At 39.6% G+C, this 23,669-nt stretch overlaps 5 protein-coding genes and 2 pseudogenes across 6 annotated transcripts in view; 2 read left to right on the top strand and 5 right to left on the bottom strand.

The window, feature by feature from the left end:
- The window catches only part of LOC134284116 (TATA-binding protein-associated factor 172), an 80,149-nt gene that overhangs the window by 47,957 nt on the left and 8,523 nt on the right, over positions 1 to 23,669 (top strand). The window lies entirely within an intron of this gene.
- Positions 1,209 to 2,295, top strand: LOC134284124 (putative gustatory receptor 28b). The gene is made up of 3 exons (XM_062842428.1): positions 1,209 to 1,394; positions 1,465 to 1,623; positions 1,683 to 2,295. Exons 1-3 carry the CDS (start codon positions 1,209 to 1,211, stop codon positions 1,767 to 1,769), a joined length of 432 nt encoding a protein of 143 aa, XP_062698412.1. The 3' UTR covers positions 1,770 to 2,295.
- On the bottom strand, positions 7,761 to 8,463 carry LOC134290264 (uncharacterized; annotated as a pseudogene).
- On the bottom strand, positions 8,476 to 9,126 carry LOC134284121 (uncharacterized). The gene has a single exon (XM_062842426.1). It carries the CDS (start codon positions 9,116 to 9,118, stop codon positions 8,498 to 8,500), a length of 621 nt encoding a protein of 206 aa, XP_062698410.1. The 5' UTR covers positions 9,119 to 9,126; the 3' UTR covers positions 8,476 to 8,497.
- Positions 19,779 to 21,109, bottom strand: LOC134284117 (putative gustatory receptor 28b). 2 transcript variants are annotated; one of them, XM_062842423.1, is made up of 3 exons: positions 20,180 to 21,109; positions 19,961 to 20,119; positions 19,779 to 19,903 (listed from the first exon to the last, which is right to left on the bottom strand). In XM_062842423.1, exons 1-3 carry the CDS (start codon positions 21,107 to 21,109, stop codon positions 19,832 to 19,834), a joined length of 1,161 nt encoding a protein of 386 aa, XP_062698407.1. In that variant the 3' UTR covers positions 19,779 to 19,831. The 2 variants fall into 2 exon arrangements, with proteins under 2 accessions (XP_062698407.1, XP_062698406.1); XM_062842422.1 differs by having other exon boundaries at positions 19,961 to 21,109.
- LOC134290265 (uncharacterized) lies at positions 21,421 to 22,091 on the bottom strand (annotated as a pseudogene).
- LOC134284123 (uncharacterized) lies at positions 22,136 to 23,663 on the bottom strand. The gene has a single exon (XM_062842427.1). It carries the CDS (start codon positions 22,759 to 22,761, stop codon positions 22,141 to 22,143), a length of 621 nt encoding a protein of 206 aa, XP_062698411.1. The 5' UTR covers positions 22,762 to 23,663; the 3' UTR covers positions 22,136 to 22,140.

Below are 23,669 nucleotides of genomic sequence, written 5' to 3' on the forward strand. Positions count from 1 at the left end.
CTACTACAAATGAAAAAAAATCCACCCTATTACCGCGCAATTTGCTGGAGAGTGATGATTCAGTGGATTCTTAAATTATCCCAGTAGTCTAAACATTGACGAGAAACCCAATACCCGGAATACACAATTTGACGAATCGTTCACAGTACTCGAAATTTTTCAATTGGTGAAGTATTTCCTAGATACCATCTGATTGCTTTTCATACAGACTAAAATAATACTACTTTCATCCATTTAGTATGTTTGTCCCCCATTGATTTAAGATATTCTTTTCTTAGTGATATCATCAATTGCTTCATTATTTAGGATCGTTCAATCAACGTCAAGCCTCAACATTAGTCAGTACACTCAGCCAAGCCTCCAAACTTCTGGACTATTCTCAACCATGCCTTGGTTTGGAGCACATAGCTTTTTTGACTCCATCCGTCCTGTGTACCTCGTCACAAAGCTATTTCTCTTGCACTTTTCAACATTGCACTTCAAGCAGCAAACGGTACACAAAACACTGCTGGACCAGCTTCGTTTTAGCGTAGCCGTAGTGGTGGACATCTTTCTAATTTACCGAAGCATCACGGTCAACACTCCCTATCTCTGTCTGACCGATTCCGTTCTGCTCAACATGGGAACTTACTTGACCTTAGTTTTGCTCTCATTCATGACCTCTTCCATATCCTCCTGGAACTGCTATCGGACGGTTGAAATCCTCAAAATATACACCAATATCGACGAATGCGACCAGGTTCTCAGGTCGCTGGGGACCGTCATCGATTACCGGAAACAGCGTAAGTTCAGCACGTTGTACGTGTTTGGTTGGCTTTGCGTTCCGGTGATCATTACAATGAAAGCTGCGTTCGCTCGACTTGAATCCGCATGGACCAACGTGAGTTCAACCGGACCTGACCTGATAACTACTGTAGCCATTCTGAGGACATCTACGTGTTTTAGTTTATTCGTTTGTTATTCTACATTGACGCTTCTAGCGCTAAACACACGTCTCGGCTATGTGCGGGAAGCTATGGCGTAAGGATCTTGAATCTTTGTGAATTACGTTTCTCTCAAGTTACCTCCGATTTTTTTTCAGTGTATGCTTGAAGGAAACCCGGAGTTGCCGATTCACAGCGCACTTTTCCACGATTCGTCGAATTGCACACGCTCACGATCAACTGTGTGATACCATAGAGTTGTTCAACGGCTGCTACTCCACGCACATGCTGCAGGCCGTGACAATGTCCGTATTTTTCACGATTTTCGTCGTATTCGGATTGATCCATGCATATGCCATCGATGCAAGCGAAACCATGATGCAGGTGGCTAAGAACAACATAGTGTACGATGAGTTCTACGTCCTGGTATTCGTTCTGATGGTGGTGTTCGCCAGCTTGGTCGGCCGAAATGTATGATTCTAAGGAAATTTAAGTCATCTCCGTTGAGCTAATACGTGTGTGTGTGTTTTTGAAATTCCAGTGCAATCGAGTGAAAACGCCGACACACAAGGCCATTTGCTATGGTTCTTATGGTCAACGGATCTTCAGAGAGTTGCGGTGTTTTTCCCAACAGTTGGAACATCATACACCGAAGATCAACTGTGGAATGCTGGATCTTGACTGGACGCTGTTTTACTCGGTTGGTGATATGTGCGGTCTTGATCTTGATCTGATTGATATATAAATAATGCTTTTTAGGTTGCCGGAACGTTTACAACATACCTGGTAATATTGTTGCAGTTCGACGTTGGCAGTTTAGGATTTCGTCATCAAAATGAGACGTGAATTTGTGCAAGAAGGAAAGGGTCCGACGATCAGGCATAGGGTTTCGAGCAAGGGGTGAATATGTATGACGAGTGACCTTAGAATGCTTTGCGAACGTAATGGTATCCATCCGAACATTCACTCGTTTTACGTTATTGTCTTGGCTTCTAAATGCTTCCATGAGTTCCACTTGAAAATTTCTCTTGTATTCTTCCCGAAATTATTCCAGAGACTTCTTCCGGAATGCTCCCAAGGATTCCTCACGGGACACTTCCACGAATTTCTGCCAAGCATTACTCCTGATATTTTTTCCACGATTTCTTTATCTATTCCACGGGTTCTTTCCAGACTTATTTATGATATTCCTAACCGGAATCCTTCAGGCAATTTTTAACGATTTTTCTCCAGGACCAGGAATTATTTCAGAGACTTCATGCCCAAATTCCGAAATTCTTTCAGAAAAAAGATTTCTCTTGTAATTTTTCCAAGTTTGAAAACCTTTGGATTTTCTTACAAAGATTCTAAGATACCTTCCGAAACTCTTCCATAGTTTTGTTTTCGGAATCCTTTCAGGAATGTTTTCCTAAGTCTTCCCTTTGATCTCCCTTTGGGCCCCATTCCAAAGACTCTAGGGATTCCTTCCGGAAACGGATCCAATGTTTTTTTTTCCTAAACTCTTCCATAGAATGTCCCCGGAATGCTTCCTGGAACTCTCATGGAATTCCTGGAATTTCTGTCAGAATTTCTCAGATTCCTCCCGGAACTTGACCAGGATCCATTCTAGAGAATTCATTCCAGGATTCCCATTTCAAAAATCCTAATTAGATTATTCTCGGAATTCATTCAGAAATTTCTTTCACAGATGTCTCTCGTAATTCTTCCAAAGCTTTCTATTGAAATCCTTCGGATTTTTTTTGTACAAAGATTCCTTCCGAAACTCTTACACAGATTTTCCCCGATATCCTTTCAGGGATGTTTTCCGAAGCTCTTATAGGGTTTCCCTCCGGATCTCATTCCAAGGACTCTTTTTGGATTTTTGCCGAAATTGCTTACAGATTTTTTCCCAAAATCCTAGAGATTTCTGCCGGAAATGGATTCAGTGGTTTTTTTTTTCCTAAACTCCTTCCACTTCGAAACTCCCGGAAGCGTTTTGAAAATATTTGAAAGAATTTTCAAAGAAATTCCTTCCAAAAATCTTTCTGAAAATTTTCGCGGATTTTTCTCAAGGATTTTCCCTTGCAAAGATTTCCCCTCGAATCCCACCATTTTTTTCCTAACTATTGTTCTAATTTTTTCAAGATTCCTTTGGTTTCTTTAAGGATATATCTCTGAATTCTTTCAAGGATCCCTTCCAAAGTTCCAAGTATTTCTCACGGGAGTGTTAGTAAAGATTCAACCCAATTCTTGTGGATTTTATTAAAGTTTTGTTTATTTTTTCCAGAGATTCATTTGAAAACTCTCTCAAAGATTTGACTGTAAATTATTCCAGCGAATTTAATTGGAATTCCACCTTGAATTTTTCTAAAGTTCTTCCAGAGATTTCTATCAGAACTGTTTCAATCTTTCATTCCATAATTCATTCAAGGGCATCTTTCAACTTTTGCATGACATTATTACAAGAAATATTTCTCGGAAAATGTTCAAGGATTCTTCTCGAAAATATTCTAAGGGCTTCTTTCGGAATCAGAGCTGGGAAGATTCGTTCAAAAACGAACGAATTTACAGTTTTCAGGCTACTGTGAGGCACGTTCTTCGTTGCCTCCGCGGTGGCGCACCATGACAAATACCGTCCCACACGAAGAACGAAATAAGCAAATAAACCATCTTTACAATCATTGGTGGATACAAGTGTCTCTTGCTCAACTCTATTCACGAGCAGTTCGAGAGGTGAATAATTATCACTCGTCGGGGCTGGCTGAAGCGGATAATACCAGTTCATCTCTCCTTCGCTTGTTGCGAAATGAACGAACCGCACACTAAGATTTTAATTGTATACATGACGTCAAATATCCTGAGACAAATATCTATTACTTAATTATACTTAAAAATCTTTGATGTCGTTTAGTTTGTGGAGAAGAACAGAGGAAGCGAAATTTCAAAGGAATTTTAGGAGGAGGGGGATTTGTTTTCAGAGATTGTGTTCCAGTGGTTTCTCGCGGATGTTTTCATGATTTCTTGTCAGATTTTTTTTTTATTTCTTCCCTCTAAATTCCCTCAATTTTTCAGAATTTTAAAAATAGTTTCTCCTGGAGTTCTTTCGGCGATTTTTTCCGGATTTTTGTTTTTTTTGCACAGGCATTCCACTCGGAAAGTAATTAATACCAAAACACTTTCGGGGACTTCTTGCAGAAACCATCCAGGAATTCTTCCGGATTTTCTTCAACACATTTTTTCAGGAATTATTCATGACTTTCCGTTCACTGTCCTTCATACTTTCCTCCAGAATGCTCATACTTCATACTTTCCTCCAGAATTGCTCAAAAATATTATAATAGAGTTTCTTGCCGAAATTTTGACCAAATATTTCTCTTGCTGTTTTTTTACCTGATTGCTCCCGGAGTGCTTCCATGGATCGCTCGTGTCTTTCTAACTGGGATAGTTCTCGTATTTTTTCAAAGAATTTTTCTTGGGAATATCCTAGTTAGTTTTTCCAAGTTTTTTTTTCCCAAGTATTCAACGGATTTTTTTTAAAGATTTCTTTTAAAATTCTTTGAAAAATTGCTTTCCATTTTTTAGGGATTTTTTTGATAATTTTTTCTAGGTAATCCATCTGAAATGGTTATTTGGGCGTTTATCAGAATTCCTCCAGAGAAATTTTCGAAATTGTTTCTTTCTTTCCTTCAAAGGATTCTTTCTGAAATTCTACCAGATTTCCTAAAATTCTTTCAGAGACTGCTTCCGGAAGTTTTCCCAACTTTTTTTCCCAGAATTGTTCAGAGTTTTTCTAAGGCTCCACGTTAGCATTCTACCAAAGATACTACCTGGATTTTTTAAGAAATTTCTTTAGAAATAATTTCAAGGATTCATTCCAAAAATATTCGGAATTCTTCCAAAAAATTATCTCGGAAATTTGTTTCAGGTATTTTTTTTTTCAGGAAACTTTGTAAACATGTCTACTGGTGTTCTTTTAAACTTTCTTGGGAAACTCGCCCCGGAATAGTAACAGCTATGTTTTTGGAACTCTTTTCGCCAAGATCGCATACAAAAGTCGCGTAACTTCGAGAAAATTGCGTAAAAATCGTGCAAAATAAAATCGCGTGAAAATGTCGTGCAAAAAAAAAAAAGAATTCAGTATACATGGATGCTATGGCGTTATTAGTCTGTTTTAATGGGCGGCATTTTACATTTTAAATAATTGAGGATCGCAGTAAGTGTCGTTGGGCAATAACCATCCTGAAATTTATACAGTTGACTCTCTACATCTCGATATTGAAGGGACCATCGAGATAGAGAGAGATAAAATTGAAGAACCAATTGGTAATGCACACTAGATTGAAAAATCGTTCGTAACTAGGAAAACCCGTCAACAAACAGATGCCACTTCACATTTGCAGAATGTTTTGCACCTAAGAAATGCGATCTAGCAACCCGTTAAAACGAGCATATCGACATATGGAGAGGAAACCTAGAACAAAAACGAACGAGATCGCATCGAGATAGGGAAATATCGAGATAAGGAGATATCGACATGTAGAAAGGTGAAATGTTTGCAGATTGAAGGGACCGACCGAACCATCGAGATAGGGAGAGATATCGAGATGTACAGTGTATCAAACAATTGTCCGTACAGCAAATTTTTTGTCAAAATATTTTTTTCATCAAATGTTTATAACTTTTTTATACGTCAATCAAAACTGCTGAAATTTTGACCAATCATGAATCATATATTACTGCTCTATTGGTAAAATTTTGAGCGAGATCGAATAAGTTTTCTGAAAGTTATAGAACTTTTAGTAAAACTTATAAGATTTTTGAACACATTTTTAAAACATTATATCTTAATATGTAGTACAGTCGACTCTCCACATGTCGATGTTCTACATCTCGATATCTCTCCCTATCTCGATGGTCTGAACGGTCCCTTCAATCTGCATACATTTTACCATTCTACATGTCGATATCTCCTTATCTCGATATCTCTCTATCTCGATGCGATCTCGTTCGTTTTTGTTCTAGATTGTCTCTCCATATGTCGATATACCCGTTTTTACAGGTTGCTAGATCTCGTTTCTTAGATGCAAAACATTCTGGGAAGGCGAAGTGACATCTGTTTGTTGACAGTTATTCTTAGTTACAAACGATTTTTCAATCTAGTGTGCATTACAAACTGATTCTTGAATTCGATCTCTCCCTATCTCGATGGTCCCTTCAATATCGAGATGTAGAAAGTCAACTGTAGATGAAACTGTTTCAATATTTTTTTGTGTTACAGCTTATACCTAAGGCTTTCATATGCAGCTTCATTTGAGGTTTTATATTCACTACAAAAAATATGAAAAATTTGCTTATGCAGTTGACGGTATTTAAAAAATCACCATATTTTGAACATATAATCTGCCAAACGTTTTCTACCAATAAAAGTGCATTAACTGAACGAAAAATGCATACGACCTACTCTTCATATGTTGTTTAGTAGGTCCTGTATAAAAATATTACATTAAGAGAGTTTAAAAATGTTGAAAACACTTGGCACTTTTATTGATCAAAATATGATAAATTTCCAAATAATACTCTGAATATATACAGATTTTTCATATTTTTTGTAGTGAATATAAAACCTCAAACGAAGCTGCATATGAAAGCCTTAGGTATAAGCTGTAACACAAAAAAGATTGAAAAAGTTTCATCGACTACATATTGAGATATAATGTTTTAAAAATGTGTTCAAAAATCCTAAAAGTTGTACTAAAAGTTCTATATTTTTCTGAAAATTTATTCGATCTCGCTATAAATTTTACCAATGGAGCTGCAATATATGATTTATGATTGGTCAAAATTTCAGCGTTTTTGATTGACGTATAAAAAAGTTATAAACATTTGAATGAAAAATTATTATGACCAAAAAATTGCTGTACGGACAATTGTTTGATACACTGTAGAACATCGACATGTGGAGAGTCGACTGTATTGTGATATTGTTCGAAAAGTTAAAAACGCAATTTTTGGCACGCAAAAATCTATTTTTCTCCTAGACCGAGCGTCGGACGTACGTCGAGCATAGTGTTCTAAATAGAGGATCAAGTGCGCTGGGCAGCGGATCTGGCCCTCTATCCAGCGCACTTTGCCCGACGTACGTCCGACGCACGGTTTGGGAGAAACATCGATTTTCGCGTGTCAAAAATTCCGATTTTCAACTACACGAACAATAATAAAGATATTCCAAATGGAGGATAAAATGTATCTGGTCACCTCTGGTGATGCGTGCATTTAAGCAAACCTCAGAAAAGAAGACAACTTTTATGTTAATGGATACACCACAGACAAACAGACGAAACACTGGCAAAATTTCTATCGACTATGCTTTTGACGATCATTTTAAATCTTCATGGTTGTGACTTTCACAACCAGATGCGCGCGTATTGTTTTTCTTTGCGTTTGACGTTTCACACTAGCGCCTTCTGTTGACGATATCGCACAACGCAGTGTTTCGTGAACCATTTCCGCCAGGTGATGGTAGTGTGAACGATAGATTTTCACGAAAATTATTCTAGGTGTCACGTTTGTTTGTCTGTGGATACACAAAGGTCACGTAGAGTGTTGTCGAACATTGTTATTGTTTATAGCATTGAATGTAAATAGTAAATAACGTCATTCGTTTGTGGTCGTCAAACTGTACGCCAAAACTTTGCTCCAGTCCGGAAAGTTCGTTTCTCGTCCCGCTGTTGTATTGTTCCGCTGTGTGATAGTTCAAACATAATTCAGTTTGAGAAAGTTTTGAGTTCAACAAGCGTTAGAAAACACCCCATGACAAAGTAAATACAGTTGTTGAAAATACACTAAGCTCCCCTAGTACTAATGATGATGAAAATTCAAGTTTCCTAAATCAAACTGTAGCAAAATGATCAAATAGGTTGTAAATGTTCCAGCGGCCTACAAATAAAATAGTACTTTTAGCCTTGCCATTTTCCTTCATTTTTTACGACTGAACTTACCGAGTAGAACAGCGTCCAATCGAAATCGAAGAAACCGCTACTGATCTTCGGCGCATGTTGTTCCAGCTGTTGTGAAAAACGTCCGAGTTCCCCGAAGATCTGCTTATCGTACGGAATGTAACATACTGCTTTGTGCACTGCAAATGCCATCCTTTTGCTCTGATAATAAATAAACATTGAAAAGTAGAACATTGGCACTTGTCGTTCATTAGCATATCAATGCTTACATTCGCACCGACTATGGACGCATCGTTCACCATCATAATGAACATGACTACGTCGAACAAGCCATAGAGCATGTTTGTCCATGCCATTTGCATCGTGACATCACTCACACTGGATGCATAAGCGTGAATCAATCCGAACACGATGAAAACCGTGGCCGATGCAGCGATAATCACGCCGTACATTGTCTGAACGGAGTAGCAGTCGTTGAACATGTGAATCATTTCGCACAGATGGTCGTGAACAGCAGCGACTCTACGAATCGTTCGACAAGTACTATCTGCTGGACCCCCTGAGGTTGGAAGAGCTGCTATGGACTTCCTGGAAATACAGTAGAGAACAGTTCATGAGTTGTACGTTATATACAAAAGCTTACTGGAGTCTATCGAGCCGTCCGTTGATCGACATGAGCGTCAGCCTGGTGTAGCTGATGAACAAACTGAAATTGCTGGATAACCGAAACATGGCCACAACTGTTTCGAGTTTGGTGTATTGGTCATTGTTGAACGCCTTGTTACGTCGAACGGATAATCCGTTAAGGGTTATGGTCACTGCAATACACATGGAAGCGACGATGTTCACCGTGCTGAAAATACGGTGCTTCCGATGATCGATAATAATCCCCAACTCTCTGAGTTTCCGATCACAGTCGTTGATACCAGTGTAGAGCTGGAATATTTCTGTGCTTTTGTAGTGATTCCACAGTGGCAGAGTGTACGTCAACATCACGAGCAGCATGAGGCCCAAGTAGTTACCGACATTGACCAGAACGGAGTCCGTAAGGTGCAGATAGGGAATGTTAGCATGCGCACTTCTAAAAAGGAAGGATAAATCCATCAGTGTACTGAGAACGAAGCGAACTTGATCGACGAGAGTACGGCGAACGGTTTGCTCTTCGAAGTCCACGGTTTCGAAGTGTACGTGAAAGAACTTCGAAACAAGGTAGACAGGGCGAAGCGAGTCGAAGAAGTTGTGCGCTTGAAACCAAGGCATGATTACGAATGATGTTCATTTAGGAATGTGATAGAGCTTATCGAGTCATGCTATCATTAGTTTATTTGGTATCTTTTGACGATTAATTACAGTAGATGATTCAATAGAGGGACTGATACAACTCAGCCGGAATACGTGCAACTATTCGGCGAGACCATGTAGCGGATGTCAGGGTTCGTTTTTCGGCTACTGTCCTGATTCTTTCCGTAAGTAACATTTCCCTGACACCTTTGGACAAAAAGTATACTTGTGATATCCATATGGTATGAATACAAATGCGAAAATAATTGCGTTCAGAAGTTGAGACGCTAGATCTGTCTTAGTTGGGAAGTTTTGTCATGTAGAAAAAAAGAAGATTAGACAACGCGCATAAACAAAACAAAGATCATAAAGGCCTCTTCTTCTTCTTCTTCTTTCTTACACTCTCCAACTGGAACTTATCCTGTATCTCCTCTAGAAAATAAACTCGTATCGTAACAGTAGGTCTCTCCAAAGTTACCACGCTTCAATAAGCTCGAAAATCCTCATTAACTGTAGTTGAGGTTAGCCAGATCGAACTGCAACAAAATCACCAAATATGTGGCAAATGAACCCCACATCTGCTGAAACAAAACAGGGATCCTTCATCAGTAAAATGATTCAGAGCGATGAGAACACCTGTTCAAACCAACCGTGTACAGCAACTTCCAGTCCAGATCGAACAACCCGCAAGTGATCTTCGGGGAGTGACGCTCTAACTGATTCGAGAAGGTCTCCAGCTCTTTGACAATTCTTCGATCGTGGCTTCCGTATGCAATGGCCTTGTGGACCACTATCGACGATCGTTTACACTGCAATGAGATGAATGGGCGTTGGTTTTAAGAAATTGTCAGTTACTACATGTCTCATACCGTTCCGTTGACGATACCAGCAGTGACGATCAGCTGCAGTGTGAACGTCACGAAAAATCCGTCGAACATGGCGTTCGACGAGGCAACCCGAAGCGTAACTTCGTCCGTCCGGCCAACAGTGGAATGGATTAGGCTGAACATGGAGAAAACGGTGAACACGAAGGCGATCGTCAGAGCGTGCAGCGCTTGCGAGCAGTAGCAGTCGTTGAACAGGTCAACCGTATCGCTGAGTAGATCGTGCAGAGAGGCGAGTTTCCGGATGATCTGACATGTTTGGTGTGTCGTCGGTTGTGGAGCTGTATGAAGGTGTTCCCTGATAAAGTAACTCAGTTTTTAATCACGGTAAGGAACTGAAGCTGATCGAATAATATGTACTTACGCGATCGCTAAACACAGCTGGTCGTAGCCGTTTTTCAGTGAGAGCAGCGTTAAACTGACACAGCACGTAAATATTCCAAGACTGGTGGCTGATCTAGACAACGCTATTATTGTGATCCAGTCTGGGAACATTTCAGACAGATCGAGCCAGTCCCCTTTGGAACGGTTGGTTCCAGCTATGATCAGAACAAACAGTCCCATGGACATCCACAGCATAGCACTTACGGTTGATACGAAGTGGTGTTTTTGGTGATTGACGTGAAAGCCTAGGGTGTCCAGTTGTCGATGAAACTCGGCGATGTTCGCTAGAATTTTGAAGCTATCATCTGTTTTGAGACGGTATTGTGGGGCCATGAGGAGGCCAAATAAGAACGTTAGGACTAGGGCTGAATAGCAGCCCACATTTACAAGGTTAGAATCCGTTAGGTGGAGAAAGGAGGACGTGCTCAAAACTCCTCTGTAAACTAAGTAACAGTCCATCAAAAGTGTGACGATAAAACGTAGCTGATCGGTTAGTGATCGATGAAGCGTTTGGCTGTTGAAATCTATTGTTTCAAAGTGAAAATGAAGCAACTTCGTGGCTACGTACAATGGTCGAAGAGAATGGAAATAATTCTGCACTGTGAACCAACGCATGGTGGATAATGGGACTTCATGGAGTTAGCGGACGGTTGTGTGCCACTGGTGAGTGGGTGATTGGGATGTACAACAAAAGGTTAATTGCGATGTCGCGTACAATATCGATACGACCATTACGGTACTACTTCATTATAGTAAAGGGAAAGAGTCATCAATTATTCATGCAGTCCATGCAAGAGAAGATAAAGTAATTTTTATCACATTTTCCTTGCAAGAATTTGAAATTTAGACTGCAGTAGACGTTCAGTCGGTTCAACCGCAAGTTCGTAAAGTGCAATAAATTTGCAGGTGTCGCACCGCCAAACGTCAAAATGGTGCGCCATGTTAGCCCTAATGAACAGCCGAATGAAGTTCAATTTTTGACAATTGATGGGTTGTTGATGCCTGTCAGACGTTATCGAGTTTTGTTCGCCAAGTGAAACGAAAAATGTTGCAGTTATCGAACGTCTACTGTACAAGAATTCTGTTGCTCTTCGAACTCTTCGATCAACTTATCGTAGATTGCTGCTGATTTTCGAAGACTACAGATGTTTGAAATTGGCTAAGTCGAACTGAAGAAGAATGACCAAATATGTTGTAAATGATCCTGCCAACTAAAAGAAAAACCATTCTCATGATTATGGAATTCAGTGTAAATACTAGATTTTCCCACATACTGTGTACAAAAGAAGCCAATCGATGTTGATGACTCCACAGGAAATCTTCGCTTTACGATGGTACATCTGCATTGACAGAACACGCAGTTGTTCAAATGTCCGGTTTTCGTATGGTCGGTAACAAACGCCCCTGTAGAGAGAGATGGAAACTCTATTGCTCTGGAAAGGTGGAAGAAGAAATTATTTGTTTTTCCAATAAATTTCATCACTTAAAACTAACTGCTCTGTAGACTAGGCCAGAAAGCACAATCAGCTGCAGCATCATTTGAAGATATCCCAAATCATAGGTCAAGTTGTTCCAGGACACGCGTATCGTGATGGCATTCGCGTTGGATGCATACGAGTGAATCAATCCAAATACACAGAATATCGAGTAAATGAGCGCCACTACCATTATGTACATTATATGAACAGAATAGCAACGGTTGAACAATTGCACCGCATCGCACAGTTGATCATGAATTTTGGCAATTATTTGAATCAACGGTCGAGTGTCTTCTGAATTCGGAAGTTTCGCAATGGTTTGTCGCAAACCAATAAACCGCTCCCTAATTGACCAAAGTATCAAACTGCAATAACAAACAAAGAAGTATACATTTATAAATGTACGTAAAATTGCAAAATTTGATGTATTATCCGGTAGAATCGATTCTATGCGTTTCCAGTAGTCGGTAAATCGGATGTATCCTCCGACGCCCAGAATCGTTAGAATTAACAGTCCCACTATTCCCAGGGAGACCGAGTTAATAATTAAATGCTTTCGATGATCAACGTTTACTCCAAAAGCATTCAAATCCTCGTCACAATCGGTTAAGGTCTGGAACAACTCAAACATCTCCGTGGATTTGTACCGATTCCACAGAGGTAACGAGAATGAAAAAAGGTACACCGACACTACACTGACGTAACATCCGGTGTTTATCAGCATAGAATCTGTAAGCTCGAGGAAGCCTGCACTGTTACGGCAACCTACGGCCAACAGATAGCCATCCAAAATTACGGTTAGCAAGAACCGAAATTGATCCAACAGAGTGCGTTCGATGGTTTGCTGCCGCAAGTTGAGGGTCTCAAAATGAATGTGAACGATTTTTGTGACAACGTAGACTGGATGGAATGATTCGAGGAAGCAGGACGCGATGAACTGAACCATCGTGTTGGAATATTTGTGACAGTCTGTTCACATCATTAATATGTAGATGACTGCTCCTTTGGATACCTATATGTAACTCGTGTAGGCACACATGGTCCCAAATGTTTCTACGATAATGAGTTCTCTGCGACATGCGTACAACAGTCGTACATAATAGATACAGTAGACGTTCGATAACTGCAACATGTTTACGTTTCACTTAGTGAACGAAATTCGATAACTGAAACACCTGACAGGCGTCAACAACCCATCAATTGGCAGAAATTGAACGTGAACTTCATTCGGCTGTTCGTTTGGGCTAACATGGCACACCATTTTGGTGTTTGTTGTTGTTGTTGGAGTTTTGTTTTTCGTTTTCCGTTTGGCCCGAGGAGCTGTGCCTCATAAACTCCATACTGACTCATTTTAACGTTTGGCGGTGCGATAACTGCAAATTTGTTGTACTTACCGATCTTGCAGTAAAAAAGCATTGCATTCAAACCGTTTGCACCAACCGAACGTCCACTGTATATGGAAATTGATCATTGATAGTGCTTGAATAATGTTGTTAATTAGAAATTTACGGGTCATTTTGGGATGTACAGAATCGCATCACATTGCGGGACAAAAACTCTGTAGAAAATTATTTTACCTTTCGTTAGTCGGTTGGCTACCAACGCTAGCACTACGCAGATGCTGTCTACAACAAGTAAGCGTTTTCAACGCAACTAATGCTGCGAACAAAAGGCAACCTGTCAGAGAAAATACGATTACAGGATTGACTGATGGACCAACAACTTTAATGAAACCTCGTCATCCTGTCATCGGAAATTGTTATCCACGAAGGGTAACTGGGCAAAGTGTATGTTCTGTGTTGTCCTAATTTATTACGCATTTGTAGTGGTCCACTTCAATATGTTATATTTTAATGTACATTTGTAGTGCTGCGTTATTTTTTTTTGTAATACTGGGGGCCGTGAAGCCAGTCTAGGGGGGCCGCGGTGTTATCAAAAATTTGTTAAATTTGTGTTCTATTTTGTGCAAATTGTAGGGTATTGGTTCCCTTATTAAGCATGTGGCTCCCATTTTCATCCTACGAAATATAAAGGAATGAAGTGCTGTTTGTTTTGTTTCTTATTTTTGTATTTTTTGTTAGAAGTAAGCACCCATGAAAACAAAAAGAATGGAATCAATCGGTGCCGTAATCGCTTGTTTTCGAATAGGATGAATATGGGAGCGTGAGATTACCGATGGCACACATCCCCTACTAACTTTTAATTTTGTAACTTTGTTTTGCGTTTTTTTCTATATCGGTAATCAGTAACACGTGAAAATGAGAGATAGGTACAAACCAGTGATTGCGAAAATACTGCAAAAGCGGAGATTTTTTCAGTAGTTTCAAAGTTTCTTCAGAATTAAAAAAAATGCTTGTTCAAAAAATCTTTCAGAATTTCTAAGTTGGTATGGAAAAAAAATTGTTGGTGTTTCTGAAGACTAAAAACATTTTGGAACTGGTAAATCTACTGAAAAGTTTCTAATCGATTTGACATTAGAGTGTTGCAGTGAATATTTAAGATTTATTTTTACCGAAATTGTAAAAGAAGGAGAGTTTTTTCTGACTCGATAAGTAAATGATGTTTTATATTCATAGACAGATTTGTTGCAGAACAAATTTATGGTAGTATTGATTAGAATACTCCATTTTTGGTAAAAATCGCAATCATAAAAAAGAAAAAAATCATGAATTCTGTTGTAGTTCGTCAATCTGTCTTAAGGATATTTCAGAATAAGATTTCAGAAGAATTGCAAATTTAGCTTATCTCTAGGAGTGGTTCGGAAAAACAGGAATTTCACGAAACATTCGTTAAACCCCCTTTCCATTTTTTAGAGTTAACCACTACTAAACTCCCAACCGCCACTCCTAAGAGCCATAGTTTGAGGAGCACATTTTCAGTACAAAATCCTTTAAGAAAAAAAAAAAAATCGGCTGCACCGCTATTTTTAAACTACGACTCAAATTGAATGTACAAGGCATCATTGTTTACGGAATGCACAATGGTCCACGAACCAGATTTACGAGGAAAGATGCATGCAGCGCCTTCAAATGATTTTTTAGACAAATATGGTCTTCTACAAAGTTGTTGCTAATAATATGGCCCTCTTTCCAATATACATGAAAATTAGGGTGGTCCATATTTTCTAAGAAATTTGTTACGTCCTGGAGTTCGGGGTGGCCGGGAGACATAGCAGTCTATTTAAACTTCCAGGCGTAGCGAAATAACACGTTAAAACATAACTTTATTTACATAACAATTACATTTACAAGACGACACGTATATACAAAACGGCGGTTACAAAACTTCTAATCTAATTAATCTCTGCGATTGTGCATCGGCCGAGGCATAACGAAATGCTATCGGCGAGCACGCAGAACGACGAGAGCATGAGAGCCAATCCAGTGGTTCTCAACAAAATTAGAAACCAAACTTTTTTATTTGCAAGAATAGCTATATACATTCTTTGGAAAAGTTGTAGATCTATCAATTTTGAGCAAGTTTGCTGAAGGAAGCTTTTTTGTAGCTTCAAAATTGACCGATCTAGAGATATATTTCTGAATTAGCTTAGGGTGATTCAGGAAAAACAGGTTTTCTGACTTTAACTTTTTCAGTTTCAATTTCTCATCAAAGTCGCCCAAGAAACACTTGTAGAGCATTTGAAAACGCGTCGTTTCGTGCGCTGAGACGATAAAACGATTTGTTCTAGAGTCACCCTATGAAAACTATGGGAAAATACTCAAAATTTGGGCAAAACAGTTTTTGCGCTTTATCTTTTTCATTTAAATTTTCTCATCAAAGTCGTCAAAGAGCCACTTTTAGAGCTTCCAAAAACGCACATTTTCGTGCGCTGAAAATGTTGCTACGTCATTCCATTCAAAAGATATTGATGATTTTCTAGAAAATATAGGCACTTTTCAACTATTTTTTTCTTGAGTTACAAAAATAACACCTCTCTAATTTTTTGATATGTTTTATAACAATATTTCTTCTTTTGAATGCTGGAAAAAGATATTTTTTATCTTTGCCCCAACCCGTAATATCACTTTTTGAATAAACCATGATTTTTGAAGAAAAACGCTAATAACTTTTGAACCAAAAGAACGATCGTCTCAGCGCACGAAACGACGCGTTTTCAAATGCTCTACAAGTGTTTCTTGGGCGACTTTGATGAGAAATTGAAACTAAAAAAGTTAAAGCCCGAAAACCTGTTTTTCCTGAATCACCCTAAGCTAATTCAGAAATATATCTCTAGAGCGGTCAATTTTGAAGCTACAAAAAAGCTTCCTTCAGCAAACTTGCTTAAAATTGATAGATCTACAACTTTTCCAAAGAATGTATATAGCTATTCTTGCAAATAAAAAAGTTTGGTTTCTAATTTCTTAGAAAATATGGACCACCCTAATTTTCATGTAAGGTACCCTGGGGCAAGTGAGAATCGGGGGCAAGTGAGACCTATAGCTAGTATTTTTTTAATTATTTATTTTTAAGACTAACATTCTTCATGGAAAACATAGGTATCACACCTACGGATACTTTGAATACAAAACAATGTTATAGTTTCAATCCTAAAGAGATCATATACGTTATTGTTGTTCATATGTAATTTTCATTTCACTAGGTGAAATTGACGTGCTCTACTACATTCGTCGTTTAAAAATAGATTTGTCATTCTACAAATACTTTTTCGGTTTCAGGATAGTATTTGGAGTTCTTGCAAATGATTTCAAGCGAAAAAGCTGTATTTTATTTTTATTTATTATCTTTAGTTTACTGTTCTCACTTGCCCCAATGCATTTCGCTATCTGGGGTAAGTGGGACCTATGAGAATAAACAAACACAATTTTATGGGTTCATCTCGCCTTGTCCAGCCTAAGATGAAATTAGCACGAAAGTCAATAAAAATTGACTCATTAAGTAATCTACTATTGAATTATACTTAATTACCTCTATTTAAATGATAACATTCTTGTTAAAAATAGTAAAACCCTGGGTAAAACAAAAAAAATCAAAAACATGTATTTTATATGTTTTTGTCCAAATATCTCCCATTATTTTTTCACTTAACGCTTCATAATGAATTCTTTTGAGCATTCAGGAACCGTCCATTTAAAAAATAGGGAAATGACCTTTTCAAAATTCATAATTAAATAAACACATTATTAACTGATCGTAAGATTATGTAAGGGAGAAGATATTATTGAAAATCTAGAAACCCCCGATTTACTTTTGGCGAGATTTATCAACTACAACTATATAATATAAAAACCAAGTTTCGAAATCTTTTGTCTCTTCACTTTACGGCGCTTTTTGTATTTAAAATCAATTTATTTTGCATGAGCTGCTAGAGTTGATTCAAGTTTTTTCCAGCAATTTTTTATGTGTTACGTAATTTATGCACGATACCATAAACATTGATTGATTGATTGATTTGTCTTTATTTGAGAGACTTTCAGCACCACCACCATAAACATCTTCTTATTTTAATCTCTCTCTAAACATAGTCATTTATATAGGAGATTTATGATTTATGTTACCTTATTTGTTGCAACTTATATTAAGCCCTTTGAACAAAAACTCTGAATAGGTCCCACTTGCTCCGTGAAACGTAGTAAATAAAGATCTGCTACACTTTTCATTATATGCATAATATATGGAATGTAAAAATTTTGAAATAGTTTTAATGCACGTTAGTAAGTACAAATATACCAACAACGTTATTTGGGTTCATTGGAATTATTTAAAAAAATGTGTTCAGAATTTTTTGGCATGACAAAACCAAATTAGAAATTTTTTAGGTCCCACTTGCCCCGGGGTACCTTATATTGGAAAGAGGGCCATATTATTAGCAACAACTTTGTAGATGACCATATTTGTCTAAAAAATCATTTGAAGGCGCTGAATGCATCTTTCCTCGTAAATCTGGTTCGTGGACCACTGTGGAATGTGAGTTTCAAATAAAAAAAAAATATCATTACCCATCGAAAATCCCTCCCAAAGTAAATTTCAGGCTACACACAAATAACTCGGTTTCGTTTATTAAATTAAATTTTAATTAATTTTTTTTTTCAAATACTTTTCACTGAGCCCCAGATGTTTTGACAATTCTTAAAGGGGGTCGCCACCTGAAAAAGGTTGGGAACCCCTGCATTAAAAGATGTCTTGAATTTTTAGTAAGTCTTGATTGTTTTTCGTTAATTTTTGTTGGCTGTTCCTGATAAAGAGATTTCGTCCTTTATAAATTAACCCGTCTCCTAGCAGTATCTCAGAAGGTAGCACGCTTGCATACGTTCGGGAATTCCCATTAACTGTAGTTGAGGTTGGCCAGATCGAACTGCAACAAAATGACCAAATACGTGGCAAATGAACCCGCCAACTGCTGAAACAAAACAGGGATCTTTCATCAGTACAATGATTCAGAGCTATGGGAACACATGCTCAAACCTACCGTGTACAGCAACGTCCAGTCCAGATCGAACAGCTCGCAAGTGATCTTCGGAGAGTGATGGCTCAGCTGGTGCGAAAAGATCGCCAGCTCTTTGACAATCCTTCGATCATGACTTCCGTATGCCACGGCCTTATGGACCATTATCGACGTTCGTTTACACTGCAACGAGATGAAAAGGCGTTGGTTTTGAGAAATGAACATTTTCTGCATGTCTCATACCGTTCCGTTGACGATACCAGCAGTGACGATCAGTTGCAGTGTGAACATCACGAAAAACACATCGAACATGGCGTTGACCGAGGCAACCCGAATCGTAACTTCGTCCGACCGGCCGACATTGGAATGGATTAAACTGAATATGGAAAAAATTGTGTACACGAAGGCGATCGTCAGAGCGTGCACTGCTTGAGAGCAGAAGCAGTCGTTGAACAGGTCAAGCGTATCGTTGAGTAGATCGTGCAGAGAGGCAAGCTTCCGAATGACCTCGCATGTTTGGTGTGTCGTTGGTTGTGGAGCTGTATAAAGGTGTTTCCTGATAAAGTAACTCAGTTTTTGAATACGGTAAGGAACTGAAGCTGATCAAATAATACTTACGTGATCGCTAGATCCAGCTGTACGTAGCCGGTTTTTAGCGAGACCAGTATTGAACTGACGCAGCACGTAAATATTCCAAGGCTGGTGGCTGATCGAGCCAGCGCCACTATCGTGATCCAATCTGGGAACATCTCGGACAGATCGAGCCAATCCTCTTTGGAACGGTTGGTTCCCGTTATAACCAGAACGAACAACCCCATGGTCATCCACAGAATGGCACTTACGGTAGATACGACGTGATGTTTCTGGTGATTGACGTGAAAGCCCAGAGTTGCCAGTTGCCGATGGAACTCGGCAATGTTTGTCAGCATTTTGAAGCTTTCTTCTGTTTTGAGACGGTATTGTGGGGCCATGAGGAGGCCGAATAGGAACGCTAGCACCAAAGCCGAATAGCATCCCACGTTAACAAGGTTTGAATCCGTTAGGTGTAGAAAGGAGGAAGTGCTCAGTATTCCTCTGTAAGCTAAGTAACAGTCTAACAAAAGAGTGACGATAAAACGGAACTGATCGGTAAATGATCGGTGAAGCGTTTGATTGTTGAAATCTATTGTTTCGAAGTGAAAATGAAGTAACTTTGTGGCTACGTACAATGGTTGGAGAGATTGGAAATAACTCTGCACAGTGAACCAACCCATGGTGGACAATGGGATTCCAATTGGAGTTCGTGGATGGTTTTTCTACTGTAGTGTGGTTGGCATGCACAACAAAAGGTTAATTGCGATGTAGCGTACACTATCAATACGACCATTACGGTACAACTTCATTATAGTAAAGGGCAGAAGGTCATCAATCATTCATTCACTACCTACATAAAAGAAAACAAAGGGTAATGTTTATCACATTTTCCTTACAAGATTTCGAGATGTAGGCTACAAGAATTATGTTGCGCTTTGAACTTTGTTAGACTGCGGTTGATTTTCGAAGACTACAGATTTTCGAAGTTGGCCAAGTCGAACTGTAGAAGAATTACCAAGTATGTTGTGAATGATCCTGCCAGCTGAAAGACAAACCATACATGATTATAGAATTAAGTTTACCAGATGTTCGCATATACTGTGTACAAAAGGACCCAATCGATGTCGATGACTCCACAGGAAATCTTCGCTTCACGATGGTATAGCTGCATTGACAGAACACGCAGTTGTTCAAATGTCCGGTTTCGGTATGGTCGATAACAAACGTCCTTGTTGAGAGAGATGGAAACTCTATTGCTCTGGAAAGTTGATAAAAGCAATGAAAATTGATAACTTTTGAATTGTGGCTTAAAACTAACTGCTCTGTAGACTAGGGCCGAAAGCACAATCGGTTGTAGCATGATCTGTAGGTAGCCCAAATCATAGATCATATTGTTCCAGGACACGCGAATTGTGATGGCATTCGCGCTGGATGCGTACGAGTGAATCAATCCAAATACACAGAATATCGAGTAGGTGAATGCTGCCACCATTAGGAACATTATATGGCCGGAATAGCAACGGTTGAACAGTTGCACCGCATCGCACAGTTGATCATGGATTTTGGCAGTTATCTGAATCAATGTTTGAGCGTCTCCTGAAGTGGAAAGTTTTACAATGGCTTGTTCCAATCCAACGAATCGTTCTCGAATTGACCAAAGTATTAAACTGCAATAGCAAACGAAGAAGTGTAAATTGATAAATGTACGTAAAACCGAAAGAGTTGACGTATTGTCCGGTAGAATAGGTTCAAAGTGTTTCCAGTAGACAGTGAATCGGATGTATCCTCCGACTCCTAAAATCGTTAGAATCAACAGTCCCACCATGCCCAGGGCGACTGAGTTCATAATCAAATGCTTTCGATGGTCAACGTTCACTCCAAGAACCTTCAAATGCTCGTCGCAATCGGTTAACGTCTGGAACACCTCAAACATCTCCGTCGATTTGTACCGATTCCACAGCGGTAACGAGAAGGAAAAGAGGTACAGCGACACTACGCTGACGTAGCATCCGGTGTTGATCAGCATAGAATCCGTGAGCTTGAGGAATCCGGCACTGTTACGGCATCCTACGAACACCAGATAGCCATCCAAGAACACGGTTAGCAAGAACCGAAATTGGTCCAACAAAGTGCGTCCGATGGTTTGCTGTCGAAAGTTGAGGGTCTCGAAATGAACGTGGACGATTTTTGTGACCAGGTAGACCGGACGAAATGATTCAAGGAAGCAGGTCGCGTTGGACTGAAACATCGTGACGGAATATTTATGTAACGACCTGTTCACATGATTAATATGTCGATGGCTGTTCCATTGAACGCTTATATGTTATTCATATACACTCGGTTCCAAATATTTCAACGATAATGAATTCTCTGCGACATAACAGACGTACATGATAGATGTAGGTTAATTGGTCTTTCATAGTGTTTGAATAATGTTGCTAATCAGAAGCGTACGGGTAGTTTTGGGATGTACAAATCCCGTGTATATACATATCAACAGATGTTGCTGTTTCCTTATGAAGTTGTTCAAAGAGAAATAGCTGAAACTTGGTTGTTCCCCTAGCACTGAAAATTCAAGTTTCCTAAATCAAACTGTAGTAAGATGATCAAATAGGTTGTAAATGTTCCAGCGGCCTACAAAAAAATATAAATTTAGCGTTTTTCGTCTTTTCCTCCGGCGGATCATACCGAGTAGAACAGTGTCCAATCGAAATCGAAGAAACCGCTACTGATTTTCGGCGCATGTTGTTCCAGCTGTAGCGAAAAGCGTCCGAGTTCTTCGAAGATCTGCTTATCGTACGGGATGTAGCATAAGGCTTTGTGCACTGCAAATGCCATTCTTTTTCTCTGAAAATAAACAAACAAAAAAAAAATGAAAAGTCGAACTTCTTGTAAAAGGTATCGACGCTTACATTCGCACCGACTAGGGACGTATTGAGCACCATCAACACGAACATCGCCATGTAGAACCAACCGTAGAGCATATTTGTCCATGCCATTTGCATCGTGACCTCGCTCGCATTGGACGCATAAGCGTGGATCAATCCAAAAACGACGAAGACCGTGGCTGATGCAGCGATAATCACAGCGTACATTGTCTGAACGGAGTAACAGTCGTTGAATATGTCTATCATTTCGCACAGTTGGTCATGAGCAGCAGCGATTCTACGAATCGTTCGACAAGCATGTTTTGGACCCCCTGAGGTTAGAAGAGCTGCTATGGACTTCCTGGAAAAACAGTAGAGGACAGTTCATGAGTTGAGTATTCTATACTACAGCTTACTGGAGTTTATCGAGCCGTCCGTTGATCGACATGAGCGTCAACCTGGTGTAGCTGATGAACAAACTGAAATTGGTGGACAATCGAAATATGGCCACATCTGTTTCCAGTTTGGTGTATTTGTCATTGTCAAATGCCTTGTTTCGTCGAACGGATAATCCATTGAGAGTAATGATCACTGAAATACACATGGATGCAACAATGTTCGTCGTGCTGAAAATACGATGGTTTCGATGATCGATACAAATTCCCAACTTCCTGAGTTTCCTATCACAGTCGTTGATGCTAGTGTAGAGTTGAAATATTTCTCTGGATTTGTAGTGATTCCACAGTGGCAGAGTGTACGTCAACATCACGAGCAGCATGAGGCCCAAGTAGTTTCCGACATTGACCAGAACGGAGTCCGTAAGGTGCAGATAGGGAATGTTAGCATGCGCACTCCTAACTAGGAAGGATAAATCCATCATTGTACTGAGAACGAAGCGGACTTGATCGACGAGAGTTCGGCGAATGGTTTGCTCTTTGAAGTCCACGGTTTCGAAGTGTACGTGAAAGAACTTCGAAACAACGTAAACCGGACGGAGTGAATCGAAGAAGTTGTGAGCTTCAAACCAAGGCATGATTACGACTGATTTCTATTCAAGAATGTGATAGACAGAGCTTATCGAGTCATGCTGCCATTAATTTATTCTGACGATTAATTGCAATCGATGATTCAACAGAGGGACTTATACAGCTTAGTCGGAATACGTGCAACTGAAAAAAAAACGAAGATTAGACAAAGCGCATAAAAAACGAAGATCATTAAGGCCTGGTTATCAACCAGCTGACATCTATTCTTCTTCTTCCTTACTCTACTCTCCAACTTTAACTTGTCCTGTACTCGTAGGGTCTGGCGGTTTTAGAATTGCTACCTGAAACCAGCACGGTACGCCAATACGTAAACAATTTCCGGATGCGATGAACGGGATACGGTGAAGGCTCTAGGAATTCATTGGATTCCGGACAAGGATGTCTTCACGATCAAGGTAAGCCCGCAGACAGATGGGCCCAACACGAAGCACATTCCACGATGGGCACCCAACTACGAGGATCAAATCCAACTCCACGGCTTTTCTGATGCCTCTGAGGAAGCGTATGCGGCAGTTGTGTTCCTCAGAACGGTGGATCAGAATGGCAAGGTCGACGGTACGTTGCTAGCAGTGCAGACAAAGGTGGCACCCGTGCGGCAGGTGTCTCTTCCACGCCTCGAACTTAACGCTGCTGAACTACTAGCGAAGCTGATGAAGCAAGTTGCTGAATCTCGCAAGCGCTTCCAGGTAGAACACCATGCTTCAACGGGCTCGACTATAATGCTTCAGTGGCTCTCAGGACATCCCTGAAAATGGAACACTTACGTGTCCAACAGAACTTCATCGATACTGGAGGTCTTGCCGCGTAAATATTGGACTCACGTTGTATCGAACGATAATCCTGCAGATTGCGCGTCTCGTGGGATATCCCCGGCAGAGCTCATCGATCATCATCT

The sequence above is a fragment of the Aedes albopictus genome, chromosome 3, assembly GCF_035046485.1.
Source record: "Aedes albopictus strain Foshan chromosome 3, AalbF5, whole genome shotgun sequence".
Lineage (NCBI taxonomy): Eukaryota > Metazoa > Arthropoda > Insecta > Diptera > Culicidae > Aedes > Aedes albopictus.

Coding starts and splice junctions, on each gene's coding strand:
- LOC134284123 (XM_062842427.1), bottom strand. CDS start 22,761: ATGCCTTGGTTTGAAGCTCACAACTTCTTCGATTCACTCCGTCCGGTT.
- LOC134284124 (XM_062842428.1), top strand. CDS start 1,209: ATGCTGCAGGCCGTGACAATGTCCGTATTTTTCACGATTTTCGTCGTA. Junction 1,395..1,464: donor CCAGCTTGGTCGGCCGAAAT/GTATGATTCTAA, acceptor TTGAAATTCCAG/TGCAATCGAGTGAAAACGCC. Junction 1,624..1,682: donor ACTGGACGCTGTTTTACTCG/GTTGGTGATATG, acceptor AATGCTTTTTAG/GTTGCCGGAACGTTTACAAC.
- LOC134284117 (XM_062842422.1), bottom strand. CDS start 21,109: ATGTTTCAGTCCAACGCGACCTGCTTCCTTGAATCATTTCGTCCGGTC. Junction 19,904..19,960: donor ATTGGGTCCTTTTGTACACA/GTATATGCGAAC, acceptor TTTGTCTTTCAG/CTGGCAGGATCATTCACAAC.
- LOC134284121 (XM_062842426.1), bottom strand. CDS start 9,118: ATGCCTTGGTTTCAAGCGCACAACTTCTTCGACTCGCTTCGCCCTGTC.